Raw genomic sequence first — 25874 nt, 5'->3', positions numbered from 1 at the left:
AGAACTGTGCTGACATAAAGTGCCTCAGAGTCTGATGTTATTATTACTGAAATGTTTGCATTGCTTAAATTGCTTAAATATTTCATTCAAAACCTCAATTTCATAATAATTCAGCAGATTGATGATTACATTACAGAACACTAAACTTTAATGCTAGACTCCAAAATAATGTGTTTCAGATTTTGAATGATTAAAGTCTGTTCTTTGTTTACAGTTGTATGGTGAGGTGTGAATGACCAAACAGCAGATGATCAAATCCCCCCGCTTTGTGGTTATTGCCATGAGTGGCCACACGTGTAACACTACATGAAAAGTGCCATCAGTTTTGTCAGTGTTAATTCCCGCAGTGATAATTTCAGTTTGCTTATGAGACAGCTCTGATAGTGATGAATTGCAGGGGGCCTGAGAGCAGCGAGACGAGCTCCCCCTGCCTCCTCACTCTGGGCTCCAGCTCGCCCAGCTGATGACATGGCTGGGACTGAGCCCGGGTGGTATAGCTCAGCTTGCAATGGGCACAAAAATAGCATTTCAGACTCATTCCTATCAATGAATAGAACAGCAAGCATTAATCTGTCAAGACTAAGACTGAATGATACAAATCAAATGCCATCAGTCCCTTTCCAATGCATCTCAAAGGGGTCAAATGAATGGTAATTTCACAAATGATCCTGCTTCATGCCGTAATCACAGTCCGGCAGATCCCACTCTCCCCAGTCTGTTTTTTCTTCCCTTGTGTGAGGAGGTAGCATGCCCAAAGTTGAATATTGCAGTTTATTTATTTTTTTGTTTCCCTAATGCTCCTCAGTGTGTTTTTGTCTTGTGAATACGTTGCTTTTGTCTTGTGAATAAGTTGCTTTTGTCTTGTGAATGCGTTGCTTTGGCTATACCCTGAAGTGAAAATAACTATGGCAGAAGTTTTTTTTTTTGTTGTAGGTACTACAGAATTAGAAGGGATCAGTTCTGCATTTCATGCACTGAAAGCATGACCTCTTTATCTACCCACCCTCCAATATGAAACTGTAATATAATAATACACCAAATCCCTGGCTTTGAACAGGCCTTTTATGGTAGCTGCTCCTGGTCTCTGTCTTCAAGAAACTCAGGTTTGATGGATTGTTTTCATACTTAATTCAATTCTTTTGATGCAAAACATTTATTCCTCCAGAGATGTTTTGCACAGGCAGTTCTGTGCATGGTTTTTAGGTTTAAGGGGTGATGAGTAGAGTGTGTGTGTGTGTGTGTGTGTGTGTGTGTGTGTGTGTGTGTGTGTGTGTGTGTGTGTGTGTGAGAGAGAGAGAGAGGGGAGGAGAGAGAGAAGTAGAAATTGTGTTAGAATTTCAGAAAGTAAGTAAATAATATCTGCAGTATTGTGGGTGTGGTAAGGTTTACTTCTTGGGGATACATATCTGAATACAGATCGCTGGTTGTGAAACTGGTCAGGGAGCAAATCTGTGGTGGTTGTTGTTGTTGTTGTTAATATTATTGTTATTATTATTATTATTATTATTATTATTGTCTCATTAAATGCCGCAGCACATTGCCTCTGAGTTGATCAGCCTGCAGCTGGAGTATTTCACTGGTTCAGTGATACTCCCCTGCCCTGACCGCTGTCTTCTACAAAGCCTTCATCCTCTGCCTCTTTCACAGAGATGTCACATGATATCCTGGCAGGCAGCCAGGTAGATTTCAGCATTATTATGTATCTTGAGTCTCAGCAGAAAAGGTTTTTGGAAAGGGCTCTGAACTGTCATGTGTCCTAATGTGTTTACATGATCATCATGTACATGCCTGTATTCAGTGCCCAGTACAACTTCTACCCACATGTTTAGCTTTAGAAATGATTTATGTTTAATTTGCAGCTCTGTATTTAATGTGATGTGCAGTATGTACTACATCTTTCTACATCAGAGCCATCAGAGGAAGCAGGCATGCAGCCAGAGGCTGGCTTTGCTGGGTGAAAGGCAACACTTGAATTTATTCATTGCTTACCTGTTATTTCCCAAACTAATGTTAATGTCATGCTGGCGGGAAATAAAAGGTAAGGTTGATTATGATGCATCTCCAGTCACTGTAAAATGGCCTTCAGTTTGAATGTGTACACAGGGTGTGCAGATGTTGGTGCCAGCAAGAATTAATCTCACAAGAAAAAGCACCCAAAATCTGCAGATAGTTTTTCATTTTGAGGCTTGACCCCTGGAGAAAACAGCAAGCCATTACAGGGTGGCAAGTTGACTGCAAGGAATATTAAGGGCGTCACAACAAATTCTGTTTACAATTAAGACATGGTTTATTTGAGCCTGTTTTAATGCTGCATTTTCCCGCTGACCTTCTGTGATTCCACTTTGTTTACATGGTTGGTGCTGTCCTAATTCCAAACCTCTCTCGAACCCGTATAATAGTTTAGGAAAGGGAGGGGAAGGGGAGGGGGACGCTGGGGGGGAGCGGGGGGTGACTTGAGGTCCCTGGTAGCTGTAGAAATGCATGTATAATTTTGGGAGGACGCTTCATATCAAGTGCAAGTCTGTGCATAGTTTACAGTGAAGCTCTGTTTGTTGATCCATGAAACAGACGCGGCACTGACATGATCAGAAAAGCCATTTTACTAATTAACAATTCAATAAGTAATGAATAACCAATGAATGGTTATCCAAGGTAAATAAAAGAAATGGAATAGAGTGACTACACACTAAAACTTAAAAAAAAAAATACAATGAATAAATGAAGAATACGAGATTAAACAGTACTGGAAAAATAAGTACAGCAGCTTTGATCTCCTAAGGGTGTCTGCAGCTTAGATTCAGGTCTGTTGCAAATGAAACTATGCAGGAGTATTAGATCATGTCCTTGGTTAACACGAGCTGTGCTGGAGTAGTGTTTCAGGTTCAAGCCCAGCAATGCCAGCTGCCAGTCAGGCAGCCCATCACAGAGTGAGGGTGGAGCTGGCTGCGTCCGCCATGTCGGCCACTGCTCTCCGCAGCCTGCAGCTTGTCTATGAGCTGCTCGGATGATGTCAGAGAAATGCGCCTGTGCGCTTTCATCCTGGTGCACTGTGTACGAGCCCCAGCTGCCCTGTGTGTGCGTGTTGCATTTTCCCCAAGTGAGAGAAAACCCTAAATAAGCAGAAGTTTATTTAACTATTCATATTCATCACTGTAAAAATGTGATATTTAAATACTTACATTGCACTTTCATAAAAGGCTAAACAGCAATGACAGTATTAAGTAGTAATAAGTTGGTGCTTTACAGATGCTTCCAGTGGTGGGCCAGGCCATTGGATCCATAAAATTCATGGTTGGCCAGCTGTTCTCCAAATGAGATTTCTGGATGGGTGGAGTGGGGTCCCCTGTGCTGGGCCGGTGGAGAGGAGGGGAGGGGCGGTCAGATTCTGAGGTTGGGCAGTGATGGAGATGCACCAGGGCTCCTGGAACATGCCAGATGAGGGTGACTGGCGGCTGAAGAGGAGTTTGTGGCTGGATGCTTCCCAGCGATGTGTTTGTGATCAGGTGAAGGTCAGTGGAGTGCTGGCTGTGTGTGAAATGTTTCTGGTGACTACAGTGTCAGACTGTGGGCCCATTTTTTCAGCAAAGCAGGCTGTCAGGGTTCTGTTGTGTTTGCCGCATTCGTATGGCACAACCTCACAGGCCTGCTCCACATGGGCTAAAGATACTGTCACTGGTGGAAAACTTGCACTTCTGATTGTCCACGATCCAGCTGGTGGAAGCCTGGGTCAGTGTTACAGGACCATAGGCACCTTACCCTCCAGCGCCCCCTAGCTGACAACTGCTAGCACAAAACAGACAGGCAAGGCAGGGTCACAAAGTGCCCCACTCGGAAGGTGGAGTTCCAGGATGTCTGTGCTTCAAAGTGAAATGCAATGCAAGAGTAATTTCATTTCACATGGTACAGTATGGAGTGCTTTCTGATAAGCAGAAGCATCAATCAGAGCTTCTCCTTGAGTGTCCCTAAAGGCTGCCTTTGCCCCTGTCTTCTCCTTTACCAGAATACGCCTGAGACTCGTGCACAGAGAACCATTTCAATCTACCCACCACACACTTTGCTCTTAGCCACGGGGGAAAAAGTACAAAATTTCAATCAGAGCCCTGAATTTTGTGTTTATTGGGGCTGAGCACCACTACCTGGCATAGAGGCAAAAATGAGTAATGAGTGGCAGCATAGCAAATAGCCAATAGACCAGGCAATTCTAAATCACTATCGGTGTTCTGACATTTATTGTAAAGTAAATGGACCTGGGGGGGAGGTTGTGCTCTGTGTGATGCCTGCCCTGTATCAGTCAGTTAACAATATCGTGCCTGCATTGTGTTTCAGAGTTAATAGGCAGATATGGCAGAGGATCCGCTGTTACGGAGCAGAGCTCCTTCTCTTTTTTTTCTCCTCATTGCCTAAGATAAATGCACAGCAGCTATACTGTGGGGTGATGAAGCTTCACATGTCAGCAGGAACAGGTCAGTGATTGCTCTTGATCAGGACAACAGTGAAGCTACAGGGTGTGCTATGCTTATAGTAATTTCTCTCTCTCTCAGTGAAATGGATCAGTACTCTAGATTCAGTGTCAGTAGAACACACTTTATGGTCAAACATGTTTTGTGTGTGTGTGTGGGATTTATTATTCTGAATTATATTATGATTCATAAGCAGCCATCTCTTTTTTCTGTTTATAGTGCAGCCTTGGTGTTCCACTGATACTCATCCCAACTGTCTGACCATTATAAATATCAAGTTCTGTCTGTCTGGGGAGAAGAATGATCTGGAATACTATTGAGCTTATAGCAAGGTTTGAGTGACCTTGACAGAGCTGTGTTCACCAAGTTTAGAAACAGAATCTGATCCCAGACACACACACATGCACAGACACACACACACATACACACTCTCACACACGCGCACACACACAAACACTCTCTCTCTCTCGCTCACACTCACACACACACACACACACACACACACACATCTCTCTCTCTAGCACACACACACACACACACACACACACACACACACACACACACAAACTCACTCTTTCTCTCATACACACACAAAGACACACACACTCACATGCATACACAGACATATTCCTCAGAAATAGATTTTTTGACATTAATACGTATGGCTCTTTATCATCCTCCTCAAACACCTTGATCAAGCCCTCTATCAAAAAATCCAATGGCCCTTGAAGAGCCAGAACTGTTAATTCTTGGGGACTAATTACTGTTCCTTTTTCGTTTAGGACCCATGTATCCTTCCCTGAATTCACTGTATGTAGTGAGAGCAAATTAAACCCCCTGGATGGCACTTTGTGGATGGCTCTAATCATCACAATCTGGGGTAAATAAACAGGTTCAGGAAAACAGGCTCAAACTTTATTCATGCTGCACATTTAAAGGCAGTGGATTGGAAATGTATAGAAGTCTGTACCAAAGGAAATGTACCTACATGTCCAGAAACATATGAGGGTTCTAGGGGTGTTGGTGGTTTTAACTATATGTCATATGTCCTTATCATTCAATTCAAAAGTGATATATTTAGTGAATACTTTGGTAAGGATCATAATTATTTTCCGCTCACTTGGAATTTTCAGTCATGATAATCATTCTAAAGTTTATTTCAGGTTGTCTACAAAAGTCTTTTCAAATTAAGATCAAATAGAGGTCGATTTAAGCATATAATACACACCAAACCATGTACCTTTATTTGATTTATGCATTGGCCATAGGTTTTTTTTTGTAGTTAGTCTTTTTACAGTTTTAAGTTTTACAGTTGTTTGAGCTGATGTTTGTAAAAGTGTAGCTTCCCTTCATTCCTGTAGTGTACAGAACTGAGTATCTTACCTTACTGTAATGCCTGCATCACATGGAAATGTAATATGCCTCAGATCACATGATCCTGCCCTGTCATTCGCTCACTGATTAAAGGGTAGTTGCTTATGGGCAATCAGGTGATTCTGCATAGAGACCCATGGAAACCCTGCAGATCACTTTACACGACAGACTGGCTGCATTATACAGGTAGCTGTACCTGTTGTGCTCAGGCAGTCCACAAGCTGCAACTGTCAAAGAAAAACAACAGAAACAGCAAAACTGAATGTTATCTCTAAGTTACTAATAATCTCCAAACTGTCCAAATTAATTTCATACTCTAATTTGTTGTCCTCAATCAAGGAGTTGTTTTATCCTGGGTTAATTTCCTTTTTTTAAATCATATTATTTATACTTATTATTTTTTTATCATATTATTTCAATGTGGCAATAGTTTGAAAATGTTAGTGGAGTTGAATGTATCTTTAAAAAACGAGAACCAAGCAGCACAGCGTGATAATATCATGGGTATATAATGAAGACGCTGTAAAGCTCATGGATGCATTGCACTAAGAACAGACTTGTTCATCGTATCTACTTTCATGTAAAGCATATTACTGCATACAGTACAGCCTTCCTCAGGCAGCAATGCATGATGGGTAGTATGCAATGCATTTAAAATGAACAGGCAAGTCTAACAGCACAGAAGTGTGTCCATCATGGAGCAACACTGCTGTGTTTCTGAAAGCATAAGTCATCAGATAAAAGCCATCATCAGGGCAGAATTTACCGGTTAGAATCCTCAGGATGGACAGGGCTACAGAATATTGTAGTGTGATTTGAGGTGGATTCAGTTCAAAACAAGCCAGAGAGAGAGAGAAGAGGAGAGGAGAGGCAAACTTTTGTTCAGCCAAGTGATAGATATGCTTTGTGCTGCTTTTCCAAGCTGAGCCCAAAGTTCAGTTCTGACAGATCAATGACGGGTCAGAGGACAGTGTCCCGGCTGTGCAGATCCTCATGGGGTTTAAGGGGAAAAGATGTGATTTTAATATGCCTTAAATAGTGTCACACCTTAAGTGATGAATGTGTGCTGTGAGTGGGCACTGTAGAAAAAACACAAACAGTCATGACTTCTTCAAACATTATTCCTTCCAGAATGGTATCACTGTTGGTTTAGGTAAATCTGGTCTGTTTCTCATCTCAGGGTTGTAAACAGGAACATATAGCATACTGAACTTTTAAAAACTTAAAAAAAAAAGTTTCAAGCTTTGTCATGGCGTTTGACCAGGAGTGGACAAAGAGCTTCATGTCATCATAATACCTCAAACTTATTTACTGTAACAGTCATCTGAACAGAATCATTTTAAATCACCAGGCATGATTTCAATGCTGTCCTTTTCGTAGATAAATGCATTAACACAGGCTGAGAGTGTGCCAGCCTCTCTCTCTCTCCCTCTTTAATCTACACTTTATCCACATCAATGTGTGGCATGCACACACCCACCTTCACTCTCTCCACTCACTGGATATACTATACAAGGAGTAAAAGGGAGCTCTTTTATTTTATTTTTTGCAGTTTCTTTTGGAATCTGCCTTCAAGTAGCCTCAATAGAGAATTTGGACAAACAGCACAGATTGTAAAAAATGTCAGATTTCCTCCGTAATAGCTGGCTGGATTGTATTAGGTTGTTCCTTGGCACCTTCCTTCTCTTTCTCTTCACTCTAAATGATTTCAGGTACTTTTTGTACTGAATATAGAATCTGCACATATTTAATGAATGGAATGGAGGCATTTCAAGTAACTAGGCTGTCCTCACCTGATTTTGGAGAAACTCCAGGAGACTGTATCTAGGAAGTGTTTCATTGAAGGACACCACAATCTCTGAATAGATTGGGCTTTAAATACTGAATACTAAAATCTGAATTATGCTAATTTGCACTCAAAACATGATTTATATATTTATACATACAACATTTTGTTGGGTTTTATATTCTGACCACCAAGCATTTTTAGGTTTGCCCTTGGATCCTTCTGGAAGTTTTAATTTGAGTCTGTGCTATTGATTTTTTCCCTGAAGTGGTATGCACTGAGCAGCCAGTGGGTCTGACACAGCTGAAAATTGATCAGCTTGTTTGGACTGAAAAGTTTCCATTTTGGGCCCTCTGAGTTCACATTGAGCTTGGATACAAAAACAAATAAAGGATACATAATCTGTTCACTTTGCTTTGCTGTGCTGAAAATATGATGTCAGTGTTGAGGTTTTTGCAAATGAAGATGTCATGAAGTTTTCTGGTTTGCGCCTGAGATTATTACTTTTGGGTGGAGAAGACTGAGGAGTGTAATCTTAAGGACATGCAAAGAGCCCTGCAAGGTTAAATCCATTCAACAAAGCCCTAATATAAACCCCTGCAAACGGCAGAGGCCAATCCCTCCTCCTCTTAATCAAGCAGGAAGCGGCTTTAATCAGGGGCTTTGTTGTAAGGAGTAATTTTCAGCCTGTTTACTGGAATGGCAGATATTCAGTGGGGCAGAACAGCAGAGAGGCTTATTGATTTTAAATGCTGTGTTTATGCTATAGCCAATTAGGCCTCTGCTCAGGAGCTTTGATGTGTCCGAATGCTGATGGACTCCCCCTTCATAGGCAATAACTTAGCAGCATTTCAGCATTTAACTTAACAGCATTTCCTATTTAAAACTTGGAGCTCAGTGAATTTGGCAGATGCTCTTATCCAGAGTGACTCTCATTAAGTGCATTCAATAAAGCTGTTAACGTTGTGTATATTGTATGACGCCATATACTGTAATATGCAATTATTATTTAGACATCCTGTTTTCATAAATGTATTTACATTTGTTACGTACCAGAAAATTCAGTATAGTTTTTGTAAAATAAATTTTGTAATAATTGCATGGAAACTTAAAAAATGTTTGTGGTCAGGGGAATGTCATGGATTTCAAGTAAAAGGTAAATGTAGATTCAATTTATGTGAACATATGAGACTTGGATGGATCAGCTGCTCTGAGGTGAGGAGGTCAAAAGGTCAGACCTGGAATACGTGTGTTTTCAGTAATTACATTTGAGGGGGAATCGAGCCGTGTGTCTCAGGTCACCAGGACCAGGAGACGCCAAACCAGCAAAGGCATTGAGCTGTGTCCCTGTAACAAACAGTGCCCGCACTAACCTGCCATTAACCAAAGGAGGTAATCACTTATCTGAAAATGCATTTTGCTGTTTTTATATAAATATCTACAGCCATTAGGATTGCCCCAGAGTAAATGCATATTAAATGTCTCAGTTCAAACTGTTTAATATGCTAAACATGGTGAAAAATCCCATCATATGCTCACTCTTTAAATGTAGGTGTGGAGAGTTTGATCCTGGAATACCATCTACAGAGCTGCACAGGAGCTGTGTGTGGTTGGCATGTAAATGAAATCTCTAGTGTGACCTTTAGAAGATCTATACATTAAGTAGACTGTATATGTTGTCCTACCTGCTTTACCGGTGAGGTACTAATTCTTCCCTCCGTGAAAGGACAGTCATTCTTTATTAGATGCAAATAACTGGCTTAGGCCATCCAATCAGCTCCATTCCCCTGGGAATGCGTGCAGGTGGTGGTGGTGCGGGGGCCGGAGAATTTGTCTTTTTGAAGACAGGTCCATTTAGCTGGGATATATTGCGAGCTGGGGGGATAATATCATCGGCTGTCTGCTGCTGGTGGTCTCAGGCCTAATCCGTTTTGGAGTAATGACCTACAGTGCATGTCCTAGCGCCAATTAAATTGTGCAGCACATAACCACATCAGCTCAGGCCCGGTCCAAACTGGAATGAAGCACTTTCGCTTTCACCTGCAATCTCAGAGATGCGTGTAGAGGTCATCCAGGGACAGAGCACACATACACCTGTATAATGTCATTGGGCCCCGTGGGATTCAGACAATGACAGACACCATCACTCCTGTTCCCCTGGGCCTCTCCTCCAGCCCCTGCCATTATACCGCAATGGCAGAAAGCACTGGGCTGCGTCTTACCAAAAACTGCCAGAGAGGGAACAAGAGGGAGAGAGAGAGTAGATATTAGAGTATTATACTGCGAATGGGAGTGAGAGTAAGAGGTATTGAAAGAGGGAGACTGAAAGAGGCAGACTGAAAGAGGCAGACTGAAAGAGGGAGAGAGAAGAAAGGAGAGAGAAGGAGGGAGATTATGGTGTTCAGAATGGAAGGGTGAGAGAGGGGAAGTCTGGTGTTGAGAATAGGAGAGGGGGATGGTACGATAGTGAGAAATGTAGAGAGTATGGTATTGAGAATGGGAGAGAGTACAATACTGACAATGGGAGAGAGTATGAGATTCAGAATGATAATTAAACATTGTTAAAAGGTTTTCAGTTAATTCTGTTCAGTTTCCCAGTCTTGCTGTCATGTCTGACGTCTGCATGTGGCAGAAGCCGGACAGAATGTGAGTGAATGTGAGGTGGCAGTCCAATCTGACAGCTGAGGACGGCTACTTAGGGCTGCTAAGTAGGGAGGCATGCGCTGGATGTAAACACAGAGCATTCTTCCTGGCCGGTTCTCTCCCCTCTGATGAGAGCCACTGTGGAAATAACAGGAACAGGAAATGCTGTTAGTCTGCTTCTGTTTTAAGCTCTTTGAGTGGCACTACAGCAGCCAATGCTGTGTTTTTCTTAAAATGTAAACTATAGTTTCATGGAGGCATATGTATATCCATAAATGTACACAGGTGCTAAGCAAAACAATGGATTATGTAAAATCAGAGAAGAATACCTGCACAAGGTATTATGTTCTCAAGTGATTTATCTTATTTTAGCTGTAAGCAGTGACGACTTCCTCAGGTAAAATCTTTGTCAGGTCACCTGGCGAAGCCTGAATAGTCAAAGCGTCACAGCTCCCCGCTCTGATAATCACTCGCGGGCATAGCAGCTGTGTGGGTAATTCTCTTTGATGTTGCATAGTGTAAACCATAACATGAACAGTTAAAAATATATTTTTTTCTCTTCTAAATTGGTCCCTCATTGTGTTTGTCTGTGTGTGTGTGTCTTTGTGTGTACAGGAGTGTGTGTGTGTTTGTATGTTTGTGTGTACAGGGGTGTGTGTGTGTGTGTGTTTGTGTGTACAGGAGTGTGTGTGTGTGTGTGTTTGTGTTTGTGTGTACAGGAGTGTGTGTGTGTGTGTGTGTGTGTGTGTGTGTGTGTGTGTGTTTATCTTTGTGTGTACAGGAGTGCATGTGTGTGTGTGTTTGTGTGTACAGGAGTGTGTGTGTGTGTGTTTGTCTTTGTGTGTACAGGGGTGCGTGTGTGTGTGTGTGTGTGTGTGTTTGTCTTTGTGTGTACAGGGGTGTGTGTGTGTGTGTGTGTGTGTGTTTGTGTGTACAGGAGTGTGTGTGTGTGTGTTTATCTTTGTGTGTACAGGAGTGCATGTGTGTGTGTGTTTGTGTGTACAGGAGTGCATGTGTGTGTGTGTTTGTGTGTACAGGAGTGTGTGTGTGTGTGTTTGTGTGTACAGGAGTGTGTGTGTGTGTTTGTCTTTGTGTGTACAGGAGTGTGTGTGTTTGTCTTTGTGTGTACAGGGGTGTGTGTGTTTGTTCACAGTGCATCTCTTTAGCTGTATCACAGTGCTCTCCAGGATGAGGAGCTGTAGATGGATGGATGAGAGATTATTACTCTTCCTCCTCCCAACCCGTTAGAAACACCTCCACTAGCCAGCTTTCTGTGAAACGTCTGCATCGAAGCATTAGCGGGGTCCAGACTTGCTCAGCTACAAAAACACAGCAATGTTATTACCTGGAGAGCTGGAAACTTCTGTGATCAAAGTTGACAGGTAGTAAATATACGGTATAGTAAAATAGGTCAATAAAATCAACTCAGCTCACAGGATGGCACGACTACAGGATCTTACAGCTGGCTTTACGCAGTTCCTTCAGCCTGGAGCTACGCGCTCGCAGTCTGGCTTTACACTCTTCCCCTGGCCAGCCTGGAGCTACACACTCCTGTTCTGGCTTTACACGGTTCTGTCAGCCTGGAGCTACGCACTCGTGGTCTGGCCTTACGCGGTTCCGTCACCCTGCCGCTCACAGGCACACCCTCTGATCTGCATGGAGTGCGTTTTGGCTGCCGTTGGAGTCACAGATGAGGAATAGCTCCAGGAGCTGTGGTGTCATTTGCTGAACTGCTTTCCTGGGCTCTCTGATGCTCACAAACAGGCACTCCCAGCCAAAAAGGCGTGGAGCTGTGCTTCCCCCCCAGCCTGCTGTCCACTGGGGTCTGCTGTCAATCCCTGTTTCCATTAGCATTCATGGCCCATCAGTGCACACCAGTAAAGCTGACAGATTTAGCTGGTAAGCTAAAGGAGGGAGCACGAGCTCTGTGTGGGCCTTCCAGGCTTCAGTGCTTTGTGTGCCTCTGTGCATTGTCCATATGAATTGTATTCAGTATTATTGAGAATCTTGTTTTATTGTTTTCGTGTATTTGTAATATATTTTGAAACACAATAAGGATCTCTGAGATATTAGCTCTCTGAAGTCATTCAAGAAAGTGGAGTTTCTGTGTAGTTAAGAATCATATGGATAGTAATTGATAGTTGTTAGCTAGTAGCTACAGTTGGTTGGAGAGCTGTTACGGTAAGCCAGTAAGTTAGACTACAGACATGCTTGTAAATTCTGTCATACGGCAGGGTAAAATGTCCGTGACTGGACCAATTCAGAGGAATTTGGGATTGGGGTGTGGCAATTTTTAGGACCAGCAGAGGGCCCTAATGAGGTGACTTAGTTGTACCATGCATTAGTTCTGATGTCATTTAGTGAGGAATATACTGACATTGAGTAGCTGCACTCTTTGTAGCCTTTATACCATCTTTGCGACTGTGTATGATCATAAATGTGACTATGTGTGCATCAAACACACAGCGGCAGTGAGCAGCTCTTCTCTTTCTCACCCACACAGACAGCATCTGCGGTTTCCCAGGTGGACTGTAGGGTGTGATTAAGCTTTACTACAGAGGACAAAATATGAATTAAAAAAAGGGCAAAGAGGTGCACTGAAAGGGTGCAGCACAGAGAGAACACCGGGATCTTGAGACTAACCCAGCTGCCAAAGGAAGGGAAAGAGGATTCGGGTTACACTGTGGTGTCAGCACTGACGTCTGCATTGACAGCATCTTGAATGGAGCTCCTTGGAGTCATTTCCTGGGTGGTGCTCCGTGCTGGAGTGGAGGCAGGGTGCCGGGGCTGTGCTGGCCTCACCTTGGCGGAAATAAAGAGGGCAGAGGAGAGAAGCAGCCCGCCTGCAGCTGAATGCAGCTCACAGCAGAGCCGGCTGTGTTCGGCCACACTCTTCTGTGAGCACACTCTCTGGAAACACGTCTGTGAGCGCGCATTCAGAGTGCCCTGCCATGCTGGCCAAACCCCACATCCTGGCTGTTTTACTGTCATTCATAGCCTTTCCCTAGGCTGTGCTCACACAGCGCTTTCAAAACACTTAGCAATCTCGCTGTATCTACAGTTTCCACTGCAGTTAGACGACTGAGACTGTTAACACCTTGGGCGCTCAGCTGTTTTTTCCAGAAATAATTTGCCCATCACCCCTAGGTCACCCAGCTGAACTACAGTTATACTGTTTAGAATGAAAACAAAAATTCTGGCCCTCTGTATGTACAGGTGAATATGGGAATATAGCTGCACAGACAGAAATCTCCCTGGGTTTGCCGGGACTCTTTGGGGCTGGCATGCCCTCCAAAGAAACAGTCCTGACTTTCACACATAAACAAAAATAACGTGTTGCTAACATGAGCCGTGAGCAGCACAGAAATATAATTGCTTGGAGCGTCTTGAACAGATGCATAATTTTAAACAATATCCCCTCTCACTTGTGAAAAAAATGGATTGCTTTTGCCATGTTTACTTTGTGAGAGTGTGTTTCATCTCCCCAGAGTCTGTCTGTGTGATGTGCGATTTGCCTTGCTACCTTTTAAGGTTGGGTGTTTGTGTACGACACACTGTGGTGTAAAACCTAATGTTGGAACATGCTGCATGTGAAGACGGTTTGCAGCGAAAGTTTCTGTGAGACTGGACTGGTTCCGCCGTGGATGAATGTAATCCAGCCTGATGGAGCTATCTGATTCAAGGCCAGTGAAAGGCAGACACTTACATTATTCTAGGACATGTTTTAAATTATGTATATAAGTTTTTTCATAGATAATGGAAAATATAATAAAGACATTACGCAGACATACATTTTGGATCACCCTATTTTCAGTACTGAAAAACATTGAATCTACATTTGCATTTATTCATTTGGCAGACACTTTTATGCAAAGCAACTTACAAGTGAGGCAGAGTACAGCACAAGTGAAAGCCATACATGGAGTCACAATATTAGAAGTGCCGCATGACCAAGTTTCAATAGTTGGCCAGACAAGGTACAAGCTGGCTGGTAGAAACACAAGTACATTAAACCATTAAATCTTTTTAAAGGAAAACATAGTTTAGGACATAAGAAATTGCTTTAGCTGGTAGCAACTCAGGTGATAGCGGTCAGCGTCTACAGCGATATAAAAGAAATGCCCATACACCTTGCGCGTAAAAGGTCTAGAATGTATCTTTTCAAAGAACTGAAGGAATTAGTTGTGCAGAATGTAGTGATTTAAATTTTAAATTAAATGAAATATTGAGTTCAGTGTTTCAGTTGAACATTCTTGTATTATCTAACTGCACACACTACACCACCATGCAACCTTTCCAGAGGTGAAACACACTTTTATACAATGTGTATGGTATAAAATCCACAATTTCAGGAAACAACCCAGATACCCTAGAGGCTGTTGACTCTGAGCTGACCAGTCAACAAGCAGTCTCTAAATGACACTTCATATGCCAGAACCTCAGGTCATGACAAAGTGATCAGTACTGTTCTTACCAAATTAAAACTGACTCTCAATTACATAAATCCACTACAGGCATGCCAATTATACGATTTATTTTTCATATTATATGAACGCTAAGTACTAACCTCACTTTCTGAATACTTTATCATTCTACATCAGATTCTCTTCAGTCTGCTTATTAACACATTGTGCTACTTATGCATACAGTTACTGTCAGGTTGGTGACATTTCAGTTTGATTAGGTCATTTTTCCACATATTGCATGGCCTGAACAATGACAAAGGAAGCTTTAATTGTGTCATTGTAAAATACATGGTTCAACAATCATCTCCAAAAGAAGCCTACCATTAAGCCACACTCAGCTATAACGCAATGGCTGTTTTCTGGCAAGTCCAAATCATTCGGCTCTGAAATTCTGTTTCAAAGTTTGAGTCAAGATGGTCAGTGTCAGGCAAGGCTATATAGTGAGCACCTTATTCAGCATTGTGAAAGATAATGGTTAACCTCAACTTGGTTTGAAATTATTTGAGAAGAAAAGGGATGTTGCCATAACGAAGCTAGGCAACCAAAGCAAGACTTAGTAACTAACATTAACTAGTTCAGCTTTTAATTTTTTGTTATGTATTTTAGCTCCCTGGTTTGTGCTGGTTCCTAATAATTGTAAAGTTAAAGTTATTGCAGCATAGGTTTAATAGATGACAAAAATGTTAAGGACTACACATGTACCTTTCCAGAAGATACTGTTTAACCTCCCCAGCATCATAGGTAATTGTAATTTGTACAAGGCTTTTGGGTGGTATATTGCAGCTGACAGCAGAGTTCAGCCCTCATTGTCTCATTCACTGTGGGAACAGTGGAAGGCAAAGGAACTCCAGCACAATGCTGCCATCAGTGAACACTGAACACATCAGTGGAGCTTCTCTGTGTGGTCTGTGCTGTGGCAGGGTTCAGAGGATATAATGGAAGTAGATACAGAGCACAGGACCTAAAGGTTTAACAGAGTGTTGTGCACCTTGGAATTTTTCCATGAATCCACTCAGACCCTGCTAGAGGTCTTCACTGGAAACAGACTGTAAATATTTATGGCCCTGCCATCGGTGTGAAGGTTTCTCTCATGCACAGAATGCCCAGCTACAGGGGGCATTCAGCTACAGGGAGCATTCAGCAGAGGCAGTCAGAATGCCCAGCTACAGGGAGCCTATAGAGTTTTATTTATTCAAATCAATGTGTACAGTATATGTACACATTGGATGATGTCAGGATGTCAGAAACTGCCCAGTGACACACTCCCCCACCAGGACACAGGCCAGGGAGCGTCTGGCAAACACCTGTGGCTAATCTACTGTTAGCACAACAAATACAGAAAATGACAAAATTCCCTTATTTTCAGTTGGTGACAACCTCAAAATTGGCATACCCAGTGTACAGTGCCCTCATATAAATACTCATCAGTATTATACATTTAGAGCTGTCCAGAATCAGTGTTGCTCTGATGTTGTAAGCGTTTGTGTGGGGCGTTGTGTTTGGAGAGAGGTGGCTGGTTGTTTTTGATTGTAGCCTGAGAGCAGGGGCGTTGTGTTTGGAGAGAGGTGGCTGGTTGTTTTTGATTGTAGCCTGAGAGCAGGGGCGTTGTGTTTGGAGAGAGGTGGCTGGTTGTTTTTGATTGTAGCCTGAGAGCAGGGGCGTTGTGTTTGGAGAGAGGTGGCTGGTTGTTTTTGATTGTAGCCTGAGAGCAGGGGCGTTGTGTTTGGAGAGAGGTGGCTGGTTGTTTTTGATTGTAGCCTGAGAGCAGGGGCGTTGTGTTTGGAGAGAGGTGGCTGGTTGTTTTTGATTGTAGCCTGAGAGCAGGGGCGTTGGTGGGGCTGCTCTTCTGTTCCTCTGCATCTCAGCAGATGGAAACGGAAGGTCACGGGGTCATGGGTCCAGGAGACCCAGAGGCTCTTCTCATTCAACATACGGGATGAACAGGTGGCACCAGGTGGTCACAGGTGCCAGACCTGGTGTTAAATACGCTCTCTGAGTAGGCGTGGTGGGAGGGCTGAGGGAGGCCAGCGTTCCCACAGGTACCTGCTGTGTTCTAATTTCAGCTCACCTGGCCTGGCTGGGACATACAGCCCTGGAGAAGCATGCTGCCAGGCAACAGCAAAATGACTGTGCCATATTCCCACTGTGAACCACATGTTCATCCACAGAGCGAACGTCCAAATATAATTCAATTACAGAACCTCGTTTAGTCTGGAGATGCCACGAGACCCAATGATGGATAGAAACTCTTATGGCAATACTGAGTCATAATCGGATGAGCCAGCACGTATCCAGTTTTCACAGAGAAATAAGATGATCCTCTGATCTGTTACTGATTATAGCCTTATTTAGCTTCCCTCTGTCCAGCTGTTGGGTATAGTAGGAGCATCTCCAGAACAGTCTCCAGAAAAGCTCTATATATGTCCCTGCCAGCCCCTTTATGTCATATATCCCACTTCAGAGTTTCAGCAGAATTTCAGCAGAATTTTGTTGCAACTTCCTAGGAAAATCTGTGTGCCAGTTCTGAAGTGGGGAGATCCAAAGCCAAGGAGCCAAAATGCTCCATATATTCTGTGGTTTTCAAACACACAGGACCAACACAGTGCCAGCTCTACACAGTATGAAAGGGGGATCTCCATCTTCACCAACATGTGTATCACTTTACTGTCTCTGACACAGCTCTGACAAAATATCATTTCAGCATTTCCCTAAAAGGAGACATATGACACTTAATAAAAAAGGATTGAGAAAAGTATATGCATAAAGTTTGACATAGAATTTCATAGATGGAATTTCCTGTATGTATCAAAGTCAAAGTCAACTTTAATGTCAGTTCTCCAATATGCACAGGACATACGGAGGATTGAAATTGCATTTCTCTCAGGCCCACGGTGACAATACAACAGTTCGACATAACACAATGACACTGAGAGACAAGAACAAGAATTTTCACAGATATACAATAAACACAAATGGCTCAATAACAGACATAAATAAAATGTGTGACATTAGAGACAGAACAAGCTACAAATATTTACAGCAAGGGCATCAAGGCACATGGTAGGTTTAGAAATATAAAGATATAAATATAAAAATATAAACATAAATACATGTTTGTATACATGTGAGAATATAGCTGATGTTACAGTGCAGTGCATTCCACTTGTAAGGATCATATGGCTCCAGTGGTCTGATCCTTATAAGTGGCTTATTCTTAAACGCAGACTTCCTAATGATGGAAATGAAATAAAAACGTAAATCGGAGTCTGAGGCATGTTAATTATTGCGAGCGTCTCCATGATAATTCCACTGTGGTGTTTTGTCTGCTGGCAGTCATTTCCATGATGTGTTGCCTCCTTATTTCTTCAGGGAATCTTAGACAGTGTGGGCTGTGAAATGCCTGACTCCTCAGCTGCGTTTCATCTATTGGTCTTATGACAACCATAAAGCTCAAGAATTGTTTTGGGTGTCGGGTGCTTTGGTAACATAGGAGATTCCCTTTAAATCTGAATACAGTCTTTTTTTTTTACATGATCATTGATAGTCATTATGCTCCCTTATACGCCACTGAGAATACCATTACATGTTTCATTGATTCCCATTACATTGATTTTTATAATGGCATTTCAATCTTAAGAGCAGTTAAAAGGCCTTTTTCATGTAAATGTTTGCATGGGAAAATGTGTGTTGCGCATGTGCTAGAATCGTGCTTCTGAGAATCCTGCACTGTGTCATCATAATAATTTCTTTGGTGTCATCATAACAGGAGGCTTTGAAAAATTGAATTGACAGAATTGGCATTTGGTTGTATTTTGTGACTGGTGAGCTCAAATTTCAGTCCATATACAGAGTATTCAGGGGAGTATTCAGATTAGATCCCATATTTCTGTTACAAAATGAAATGTATAAAATATGCTAATGTGTAAAATGTAATTAACTTAAATCTCCTTTATGAAACAGTGATACCTCATTTTGTGGGTGGTGGCAGTTAATGTTTAGTTCTTTTGTTAGGGGCACACTGTGGTGATGCTTAGACATGTCAGAATGCATTTTTGCATGATTCCAGTTCTTTATCAAACGTAGTGTAACCATTGTGATAGAAAATATAGAATCACCCTCAGTAAGTCAATGCTTGGAGAACTGCGCTGGTCACATTATTTTCATAGTGCTGCTGCTCTCAAACCCTACTGTATGGCTAAACAACACCATCAGCTGGTTGGAGTGGAAAATATCATTTAGATTCAAGATTCAAGAGCTTTATTGTCATTGTGTAAGCACAACGAAATTGCAAATTGCATTTACTCCAGATACTGAGTTTTCTGTCCGTTTTGATTGCAGAATATGCCAGCACACCACAATGGACAGAAGCTACAACAGCACAGAGCCCAGCTTATACCTAACCAGCAGCTGGACGGTAATGAGCGTCTTCCGAGAGACGGTGACTCTGCAGGGAAACCAGTGGGCAGAGCCTCTGAGCGGGACTGATAATGACTCCATTCTCAGCGCCAACTCCAATCTGACGAGCCACAGTGTGAACCAGACTGCCGCCAGGTCACACGACCCCCTGGGGGGGCACACTGTCTGGCAGGTGGTTCTGATCATCTTGTGTTCTGGGCTTTTGTCCCTTGTGACCATCATAGGAAACATCCTGGTTGTGGTGGCGTTCAAGGTGAACAAGCAGCTGAAAACCGTTAATAACTACTTTCTGCTCAGCCTGGCGGTTGCAGATCTAATCATTGGGGTCATTTCCATGAACCTCTACACCACCTACATCGTCATGGGCCAGTGGGCTATGGGGAGCTGGGCCTGCGACCTGTGGCTGGCCATTGACTATGTAGCCAGCAATGCTTCAGTCATGAACCTGCTGGTCATCAGTTTCGACAGGTACTTCTCAGTCACCAGACCGCTCACCTACAGAGCCAAAAGAACCACCAAAAGAGCGGGGGTCATGATCGGCCTGGCCTGGGCCATCTCCTTCGTGCTCTGGGCCCCTGCTATCCTGTTCTGGCAGTACTTTGTGGGGAAGCGCACAGTGCCGTCGGACGAATGCTACATCCAGTTCCTGTCAGAGCCCATCATCACTTTCTGCACGGCGATTGCGGCGTTCTACCTGCCCGTCACCATCATGAGTGTGCTGTACTGGCGGATCTACAAGGAGACGGAGAACCGCTCACGGGAGCTGGCGGGTCTGCAGGCCTCGGGCAGCGAGTCGGAGACGGCACGCTTTGTGCAGACGGGCAGCTCGCGCAGCTGCAGCAGTTACGAGCTGGGCCGGGCGGGGGGGCGGGGGGGGTCGATACACAGGGCCGTCAGCCGTCTCCCCCTCTGGCCGCTCATGAGGGCCTGGCGACCCGCCGACACCGACCCTGACCGCAGCAGCTGCGACAGCTGGAACAACAACGACACGGGCACCTCCATGGACCAGTCTGGCTCGTCCGACGAGGAGGAGATCCCCGAAACCCGCGCCATCTTCTCCATCGTGCTCAACCTGCCCGGCATCCGGCCGCCCGTCAGCTCCCAGCTCACCTCCTCCGAGGACCTGGACGCGTCTGAGGACGACCCCCTGCGGCGTGTGGGGGACAGCAAAGAGAGCGTGGCCACCGGCGACAGGGGCGAGGCGGCGGGCGACGGCTTCCACCAGCGCTTCTCCAAACTGCCCGTCCAATCCATGCCCTCGATCGAGACCCCCAAACCCGCAGGGGCGGCGTCCCCGGCCACCAAGTCCCCGTCGGCCCCTCTGTCCCTGAAAGACGCGGCGCTGGCCCGGCGGTTCGCCGTGCGGACGAGGACGCAGATCACCAAGCGCAAGCGCATGTCTCTGGTGAAGGAGAAGAAGGCGGCACAGACTCTGAGTGCCATCCTGTTCGCCTTCATCATCACCTGGACGCCCTACAACATCATGGTGCTGGTCAACACCTTCTGCAAGGACTGCATCCCGCAGGCACTGTGGGCGCTGGGATACTGGCTTTGCTATGTGAACAGCACGGTCAACCCCATGTGCTACGCCCTCTGCAATAAGACCTTCCGCACCACCTTCCGCATGATTCTGCTGTGTCAGTGGGACAGGAGGCGCAAGCAGCAGTTCCAGCAGAGACATTCTGTGGTGTTTCGCAGGAGAATACCGGGAGACTCCACGTAGCAGCACTGTTGGCCTGCTCCACAGATGTTACACGGCAGTGGCGTTAGCCTGCTCTACAGACCAGACGCAGCAGCACTGCTAGACTGCAGACCGTAGCAGAAGCCTCCTCAGGGCCAGCACAGCACTGCTGAGGGAACCTCTCTCTCAGTCCTCACCAAGTTCCTGCCTGTGTCCCAGAGGAGTGACGTTTATCTGCCATGAAAGTGTCAGCAAGGCACAGCTGTATTTCTACAGGAAAAAAGGGCTTTAAACGCATAGAAATACAGAAGTGCCACCATTTCTGAGCAGGAGGGGGAGATTCAATCCAACTGCAAAGGGGTTTTGCCTTCTCTGTTAATAATGAATCAAAAGAAGTGTTCACTCTTCTTAATTTGTATGCAACACTGGTTTTAATCTGAAATAATAATAAAAAATTATAAAAAATTGACAGCAAGATCCAAGACTTCTTTAAAGTGGTTGTTGAAAGTAAAGGTCATTGCTCTTTGTGGTTGGATTTCTGCACCTTCCTCAGTTCCACAGTATTATGCCCGAGCTGGTATATTGACAGTTACATCCTTGTGAGGTAGCATTAGTATCCCAATGTGCTGTTCCTTTTGGCGGAAGTGTTAATGTGGTCACAGAAATGAAAACATCTGAGAATGGCAGTTATTTCCAAATTTATGAGCATTCTTTTCTCTAACAGGTGTTGATGTTAATTAATTATATTATTATGTACAGCTGTTGATCCAGTCAGTCAGTTCTCCCAGTTCTTCTCGAATCGGTTGTTTTTGGCCTTTCAACGTGAGCTGCCATCGTTGTAATTCTAGAACTGTTGTACATGCTGCTGATGTATCCTGTGTGAGATGGTGTTTACATGGTTTAGACAAGTGCAAGTATTCTAATTGATGTTTAGGTACCCAAAGTTTTATGCTTATATAAATGATATTAATACATTATTTGGACATTGCGTTCTTAAAGCCTCTGAATTGAACTGATATTTTTCTGAACAGAAACATTTTGTAATGTGTGTGGAAAAGGAATACTTAAAAAAGAAATGAAGAGGGAAGGAATATTCCAGAAAAGAATGAAACCAGTGAATTGTTTTTTGGAGTGTAGTTCATAAGATACAAACCTGATATTTGTTTTCCAAGAACAAAGTGACATGCCCTTCTTGGCCTAGTTTAGTTGGTAATAAATGGCAATGCAACACTGCCCTCTGCTGGAAATACGTGTTCCTCCCCTGTCTCTTTCCCCTCTGAGCAGAGGAGCTTCAGTGATACATGATTTACATGATGAAGATGCAGAAAAATCTGAAACACATCATTATCTAACAAGGCCAGTCTATGGATGTCAGCACTGTAATGTGCAGGAACGTGAACAGTTCAGCCTCTTAGCAGTGAGGCTACAGGCCTTATTGATCTTGCACACAACCAGAGATACTGAAATATTTACTCCACTCAGCCCAATGAAACATGGATATATTCATACTGAAGTCCAAGTAATTTATCAGATTATTTACCAATCGCCTGTTAAATGTACTATCCAAAGCTTAAAAGTTTCATCTGAAATCAGTTCAGAAGGTCACTTAAATATATATGTATTTCAATAGCTCCTAATACAAAAAGAATTGAAATACAGAAAAGAAGAAAGAAATACAGGTTATTTAATGTTAGTGGAAATACAGACTATTTAATGTTAGTAAATCAACAATCTGCCTATAGGTGTACATTACGGTGTACATACTGTACAACCTTCTGAAAAAAAAGCAAATACGTTGCTACTCATTTGTTTTTATTTGAATTCTTATCATAAGAGCAGAGAGGTACCTCAGTGTTCTGTAGAAAATGTGGACCCTCTGAAAAGGTGATGCTGACCTGCTGACCTAAGGCAGGAGCTCAGAGTGAGCTGTATGTATGTAAAGGGAATTTCCTGCAGGCAGACACACATGCACTCAACAGCACCTACTGGCCTCCAGCAAGAACAACTGCAATGACACAGACAGTATGCAAGTATGCCAAAGGTTTTTATTTTCTTTTCATTAAATCAACAGAAAGTACATGTTCACCTGAATGTGACAAATTGTGTTATACTATTTATGCTATTTAAGAGAGGTTTTAATACACACTTAAAAGTATACTTTTTTGGGGAGTGGGGGGGGGGGTGACTGACTTAATTTTTTATATGCATCAGAAGTTGTTCTAGAAGGTTGTTGCACAAACCGAAGGGGGCGATGCTGTATTTCCCCTTCATGTCTCTGTGCTGATTTCCCAGTGAAACAGACGGTGAAGCATTGTTTATCAGTTGCTCTTTTTGCAGTACAGTGGTTAAATGTCCCTCTGTCTTTTTGTACAATAAATCTCAACAAGTGATCCATGGCCATATTTTAAACACAGTGATATTTTGTTCATGCACTGCTTTAAAATGGCAATAAATCTTAGAAAAGTGTGTTATTCACTTTGTATAAATAGTTTACTCTTAATATTTTTTAAGACATGACTATGGGTACATGAATATGCTGGGGTAGTTATTAGCAGTAGTCCTTATCCAGGGTAGTATTCTACATTTGGCTTCGGGAACACTGAGAGACACAGCATTTAGAGATCCACATGCACAGTGCTAACCCAGGGTTCAACAGAATGTTCCCAAGCTGGGATCAGACTCACAAGGCCAGTTCCTCACACTATTGCTGTCCCTGAGCTCTGTGATAACTGACCTAACCAGGGCGTTTTGTCAGTTAACTGAAAGAAACAGTAACTGTATGAGGCAGACTGACCTGTGATTAGTGAAATTAGAGAAGGGAGCGATGGGCATATTGCCTCCTACTCCATCTACAGACACAATGAGTTCAGAGGAAATGAATCTAAAGAAATTTACAGCACAGACCTGAGTATGAGGACACTGCACAGAGCATAGACCCTGGTTTGGGCACACTGCTTCACAGCACTGTTTCAGGCTCCTCATTTGATACATGCTGGCTTTTTTCACATTTTCCCGTTTGACTTAGATTCATATTGCAAAATGCAATATATATATATTAGGTGAAGACTAGTGGCAGTACTTTTACAAATGCTATGAAAAACACATTACAAATGGAAGAATTTCCTGTTCACTCTGCTTTCCTTTTCTGTAGCTGAGTGTATGCCTTTAATATATCACAGAGTACCAGAGTTGAGGATATTTCTGGTTTAAAACATACCTCTCATTGGGCCAAAGTCAGGACCACTCAGACATTTATTCTCTCTGCTGCTAACGCTGCTACTCCATTACCACCCTGTTTTTGAGTTAACAGTCAGGCGCTTCTTCCATGAGAGATGCGTGAAGTATCACTGGCTCTGGCCCAAATGTGGTCAAAAAGTGTCCCGTTACAAATCAGTTCAGCCTGAACATTCTTTTCAAATGCAGTTCAGTTGAAATCATCTTTTAAAATAATGTAGTGAGGCTCCAAAGTGGCTCAGTCAGCAGGAGTCCTTGGTCCCAGTGCAGGCAGTTCGGAACACACTGGCCTCATTCCCCCGCAGGCAGTGGTGGGTGTTTCCTCTCCTTCTACTCAGTTTTCCCAGTGGCTAAAGAGGTACCTCTTTAGTGCCCTAGTGGGGAATCGAACCGGCAACCTTTGGGTTCTGACCCATGCTGCTTAGCCACTACCTCCCCCACCCCCAGCTTGCACTCAGCTGCTATGCACGCAGCATAGCTGTGTGCAAAGGGACAAGTCTAGTGCGCAACCGCAGATTCCAACAGCTGTGTGTCCAACTGCACTTCCCTTTAACACAAAATTAATATACAGTTTTTTTCAAACTCCCATAAACATATACTGTCTGCAAAATTCACTTTTACAAACTGTCTACATCTGCAGTGCTTTGCTAACTTGCTCAGCCAGGTGGGTGTCCAGTACATGAAGTTAAATTTTATTTAGTATCATTTTCCCATCTCCGTTCCACTTGAATTTACACAGCCACACTGTATCTGTACATTTTCTACTTCTCTCATATTGAAAGCATGTCCGTCCTCATGTCCTCCTACTGTGTGTAGTTACAGTGGAGTGTCTGGAAGAACCAGCACTTCAGGGCTTTGGTGATGAAGACGACATGTGATCTGAGACCCAGATTTCATGTGACTGATGATGAGGAGCTACACTATGAATGATAAACACTCATTTGTTCTCAGATTTCACTGAAGACGGGAAGAAAGGACAGAGGCAAGTATAGTCTCCATTTGCTGTTTGTTTATTCTTTTTTTAAGTTTTACTGTAAACTTTTTGAATTATCTTGAACAGATTCAGAGATTATCTAATCCTAATTATAGATATCTCTCCACTTTCTATGTCCTGATGGTGTGTAATCAAACTGTTTCCAAAATGAAATGACAAAGTAAATTAGCAAAGATTTTAAAGTTGCATTTTACCTTATGCACATGACATTTTGTTCAGCTGAATGAACTACGGTGAAACACTGTGGTGCATAACTCTGTTTTGAATAGAAAGGTTTTTGTCTATTTGCTGGATCATGATTCTGAATTCCTGTGTTTATAAAAGCAGACAATCGATCTACTATTTCTGACAGTGCAGATGAAGAATGAGGACCTAATGAAAATTTTAAACATACAACACTACTACACCCTCAGAACTGAAGTGAAATTATTGTCTGGTTTTTACCTTTGAGCATGCTTTGGGGATTATTCAAATACAGTGCATTGGTTTGATAAGTAATTAATAAAGCAAAGCCAGGGCTTCAGGAGTATGTGATTGTTGTTTTGGCTGAAACTGATGAAATGAATGGATTAGAAAATCATCAGTTTTGAGGGTAAATTGTGCTTTTCCCTGGATTTGGTGATCTACAGGGGAAATGGTTTTAGTGACTGGTATACATACAGAATGGTATATAAGAAATGGTAAATATGCTGTAATTGTTCATCCAATGTGGATGAAAATACCCTGAAATTAAAGCTGACAGTCAGGGCTTTAGCACTGTGGACATTGCATAGTCATAGTCCTTCACAGCACTGGAGTACTGAGCCAAAACAACAAACGG

The 25874-nt window shown here is 43.1% G+C and overlaps 1 protein-coding gene across 4 annotated transcripts in view; it reads left to right on the top strand.

Moving 5' to 3' along the window:
* LOC118789792 (muscarinic acetylcholine receptor M3-like) overlaps positions 1–21394 on the top strand; it is a 106845-nt gene extending 85451 nt beyond the window's left edge. For all 4 annotated transcript variants that reach the window (XM_036546432.1, XM_036546429.1, XM_036546431.1 and 1 more), the window contains one exon: positions 19068–21394. In XM_036546432.1, the coding sequence (XP_036402325.1) occupies positions 19087–20868 (1782 nt within the window). In that variant the 5' untranslated portion in view covers positions 19068–19086 and the 3' untranslated portion in view covers positions 20869–21394. The remainder of the gene's footprint in view (positions 1–19067) is intronic.
* Positions 21395–25874: the final 4480 nt, after the last annotated feature.

Source organism: Megalops cyprinoides, chromosome 15, assembly GCF_013368585.1.
Source record: "Megalops cyprinoides isolate fMegCyp1 chromosome 15, fMegCyp1.pri, whole genome shotgun sequence".
NCBI classification, from domain to species: domain Eukaryota; kingdom Metazoa; phylum Chordata; class Actinopteri; order Elopiformes; family Megalopidae; genus Megalops; species Megalops cyprinoides.
Note: the sequence above shows the minus strand (reverse complement) of the source record. Positions and strands in the feature narration are given on the sequence as shown.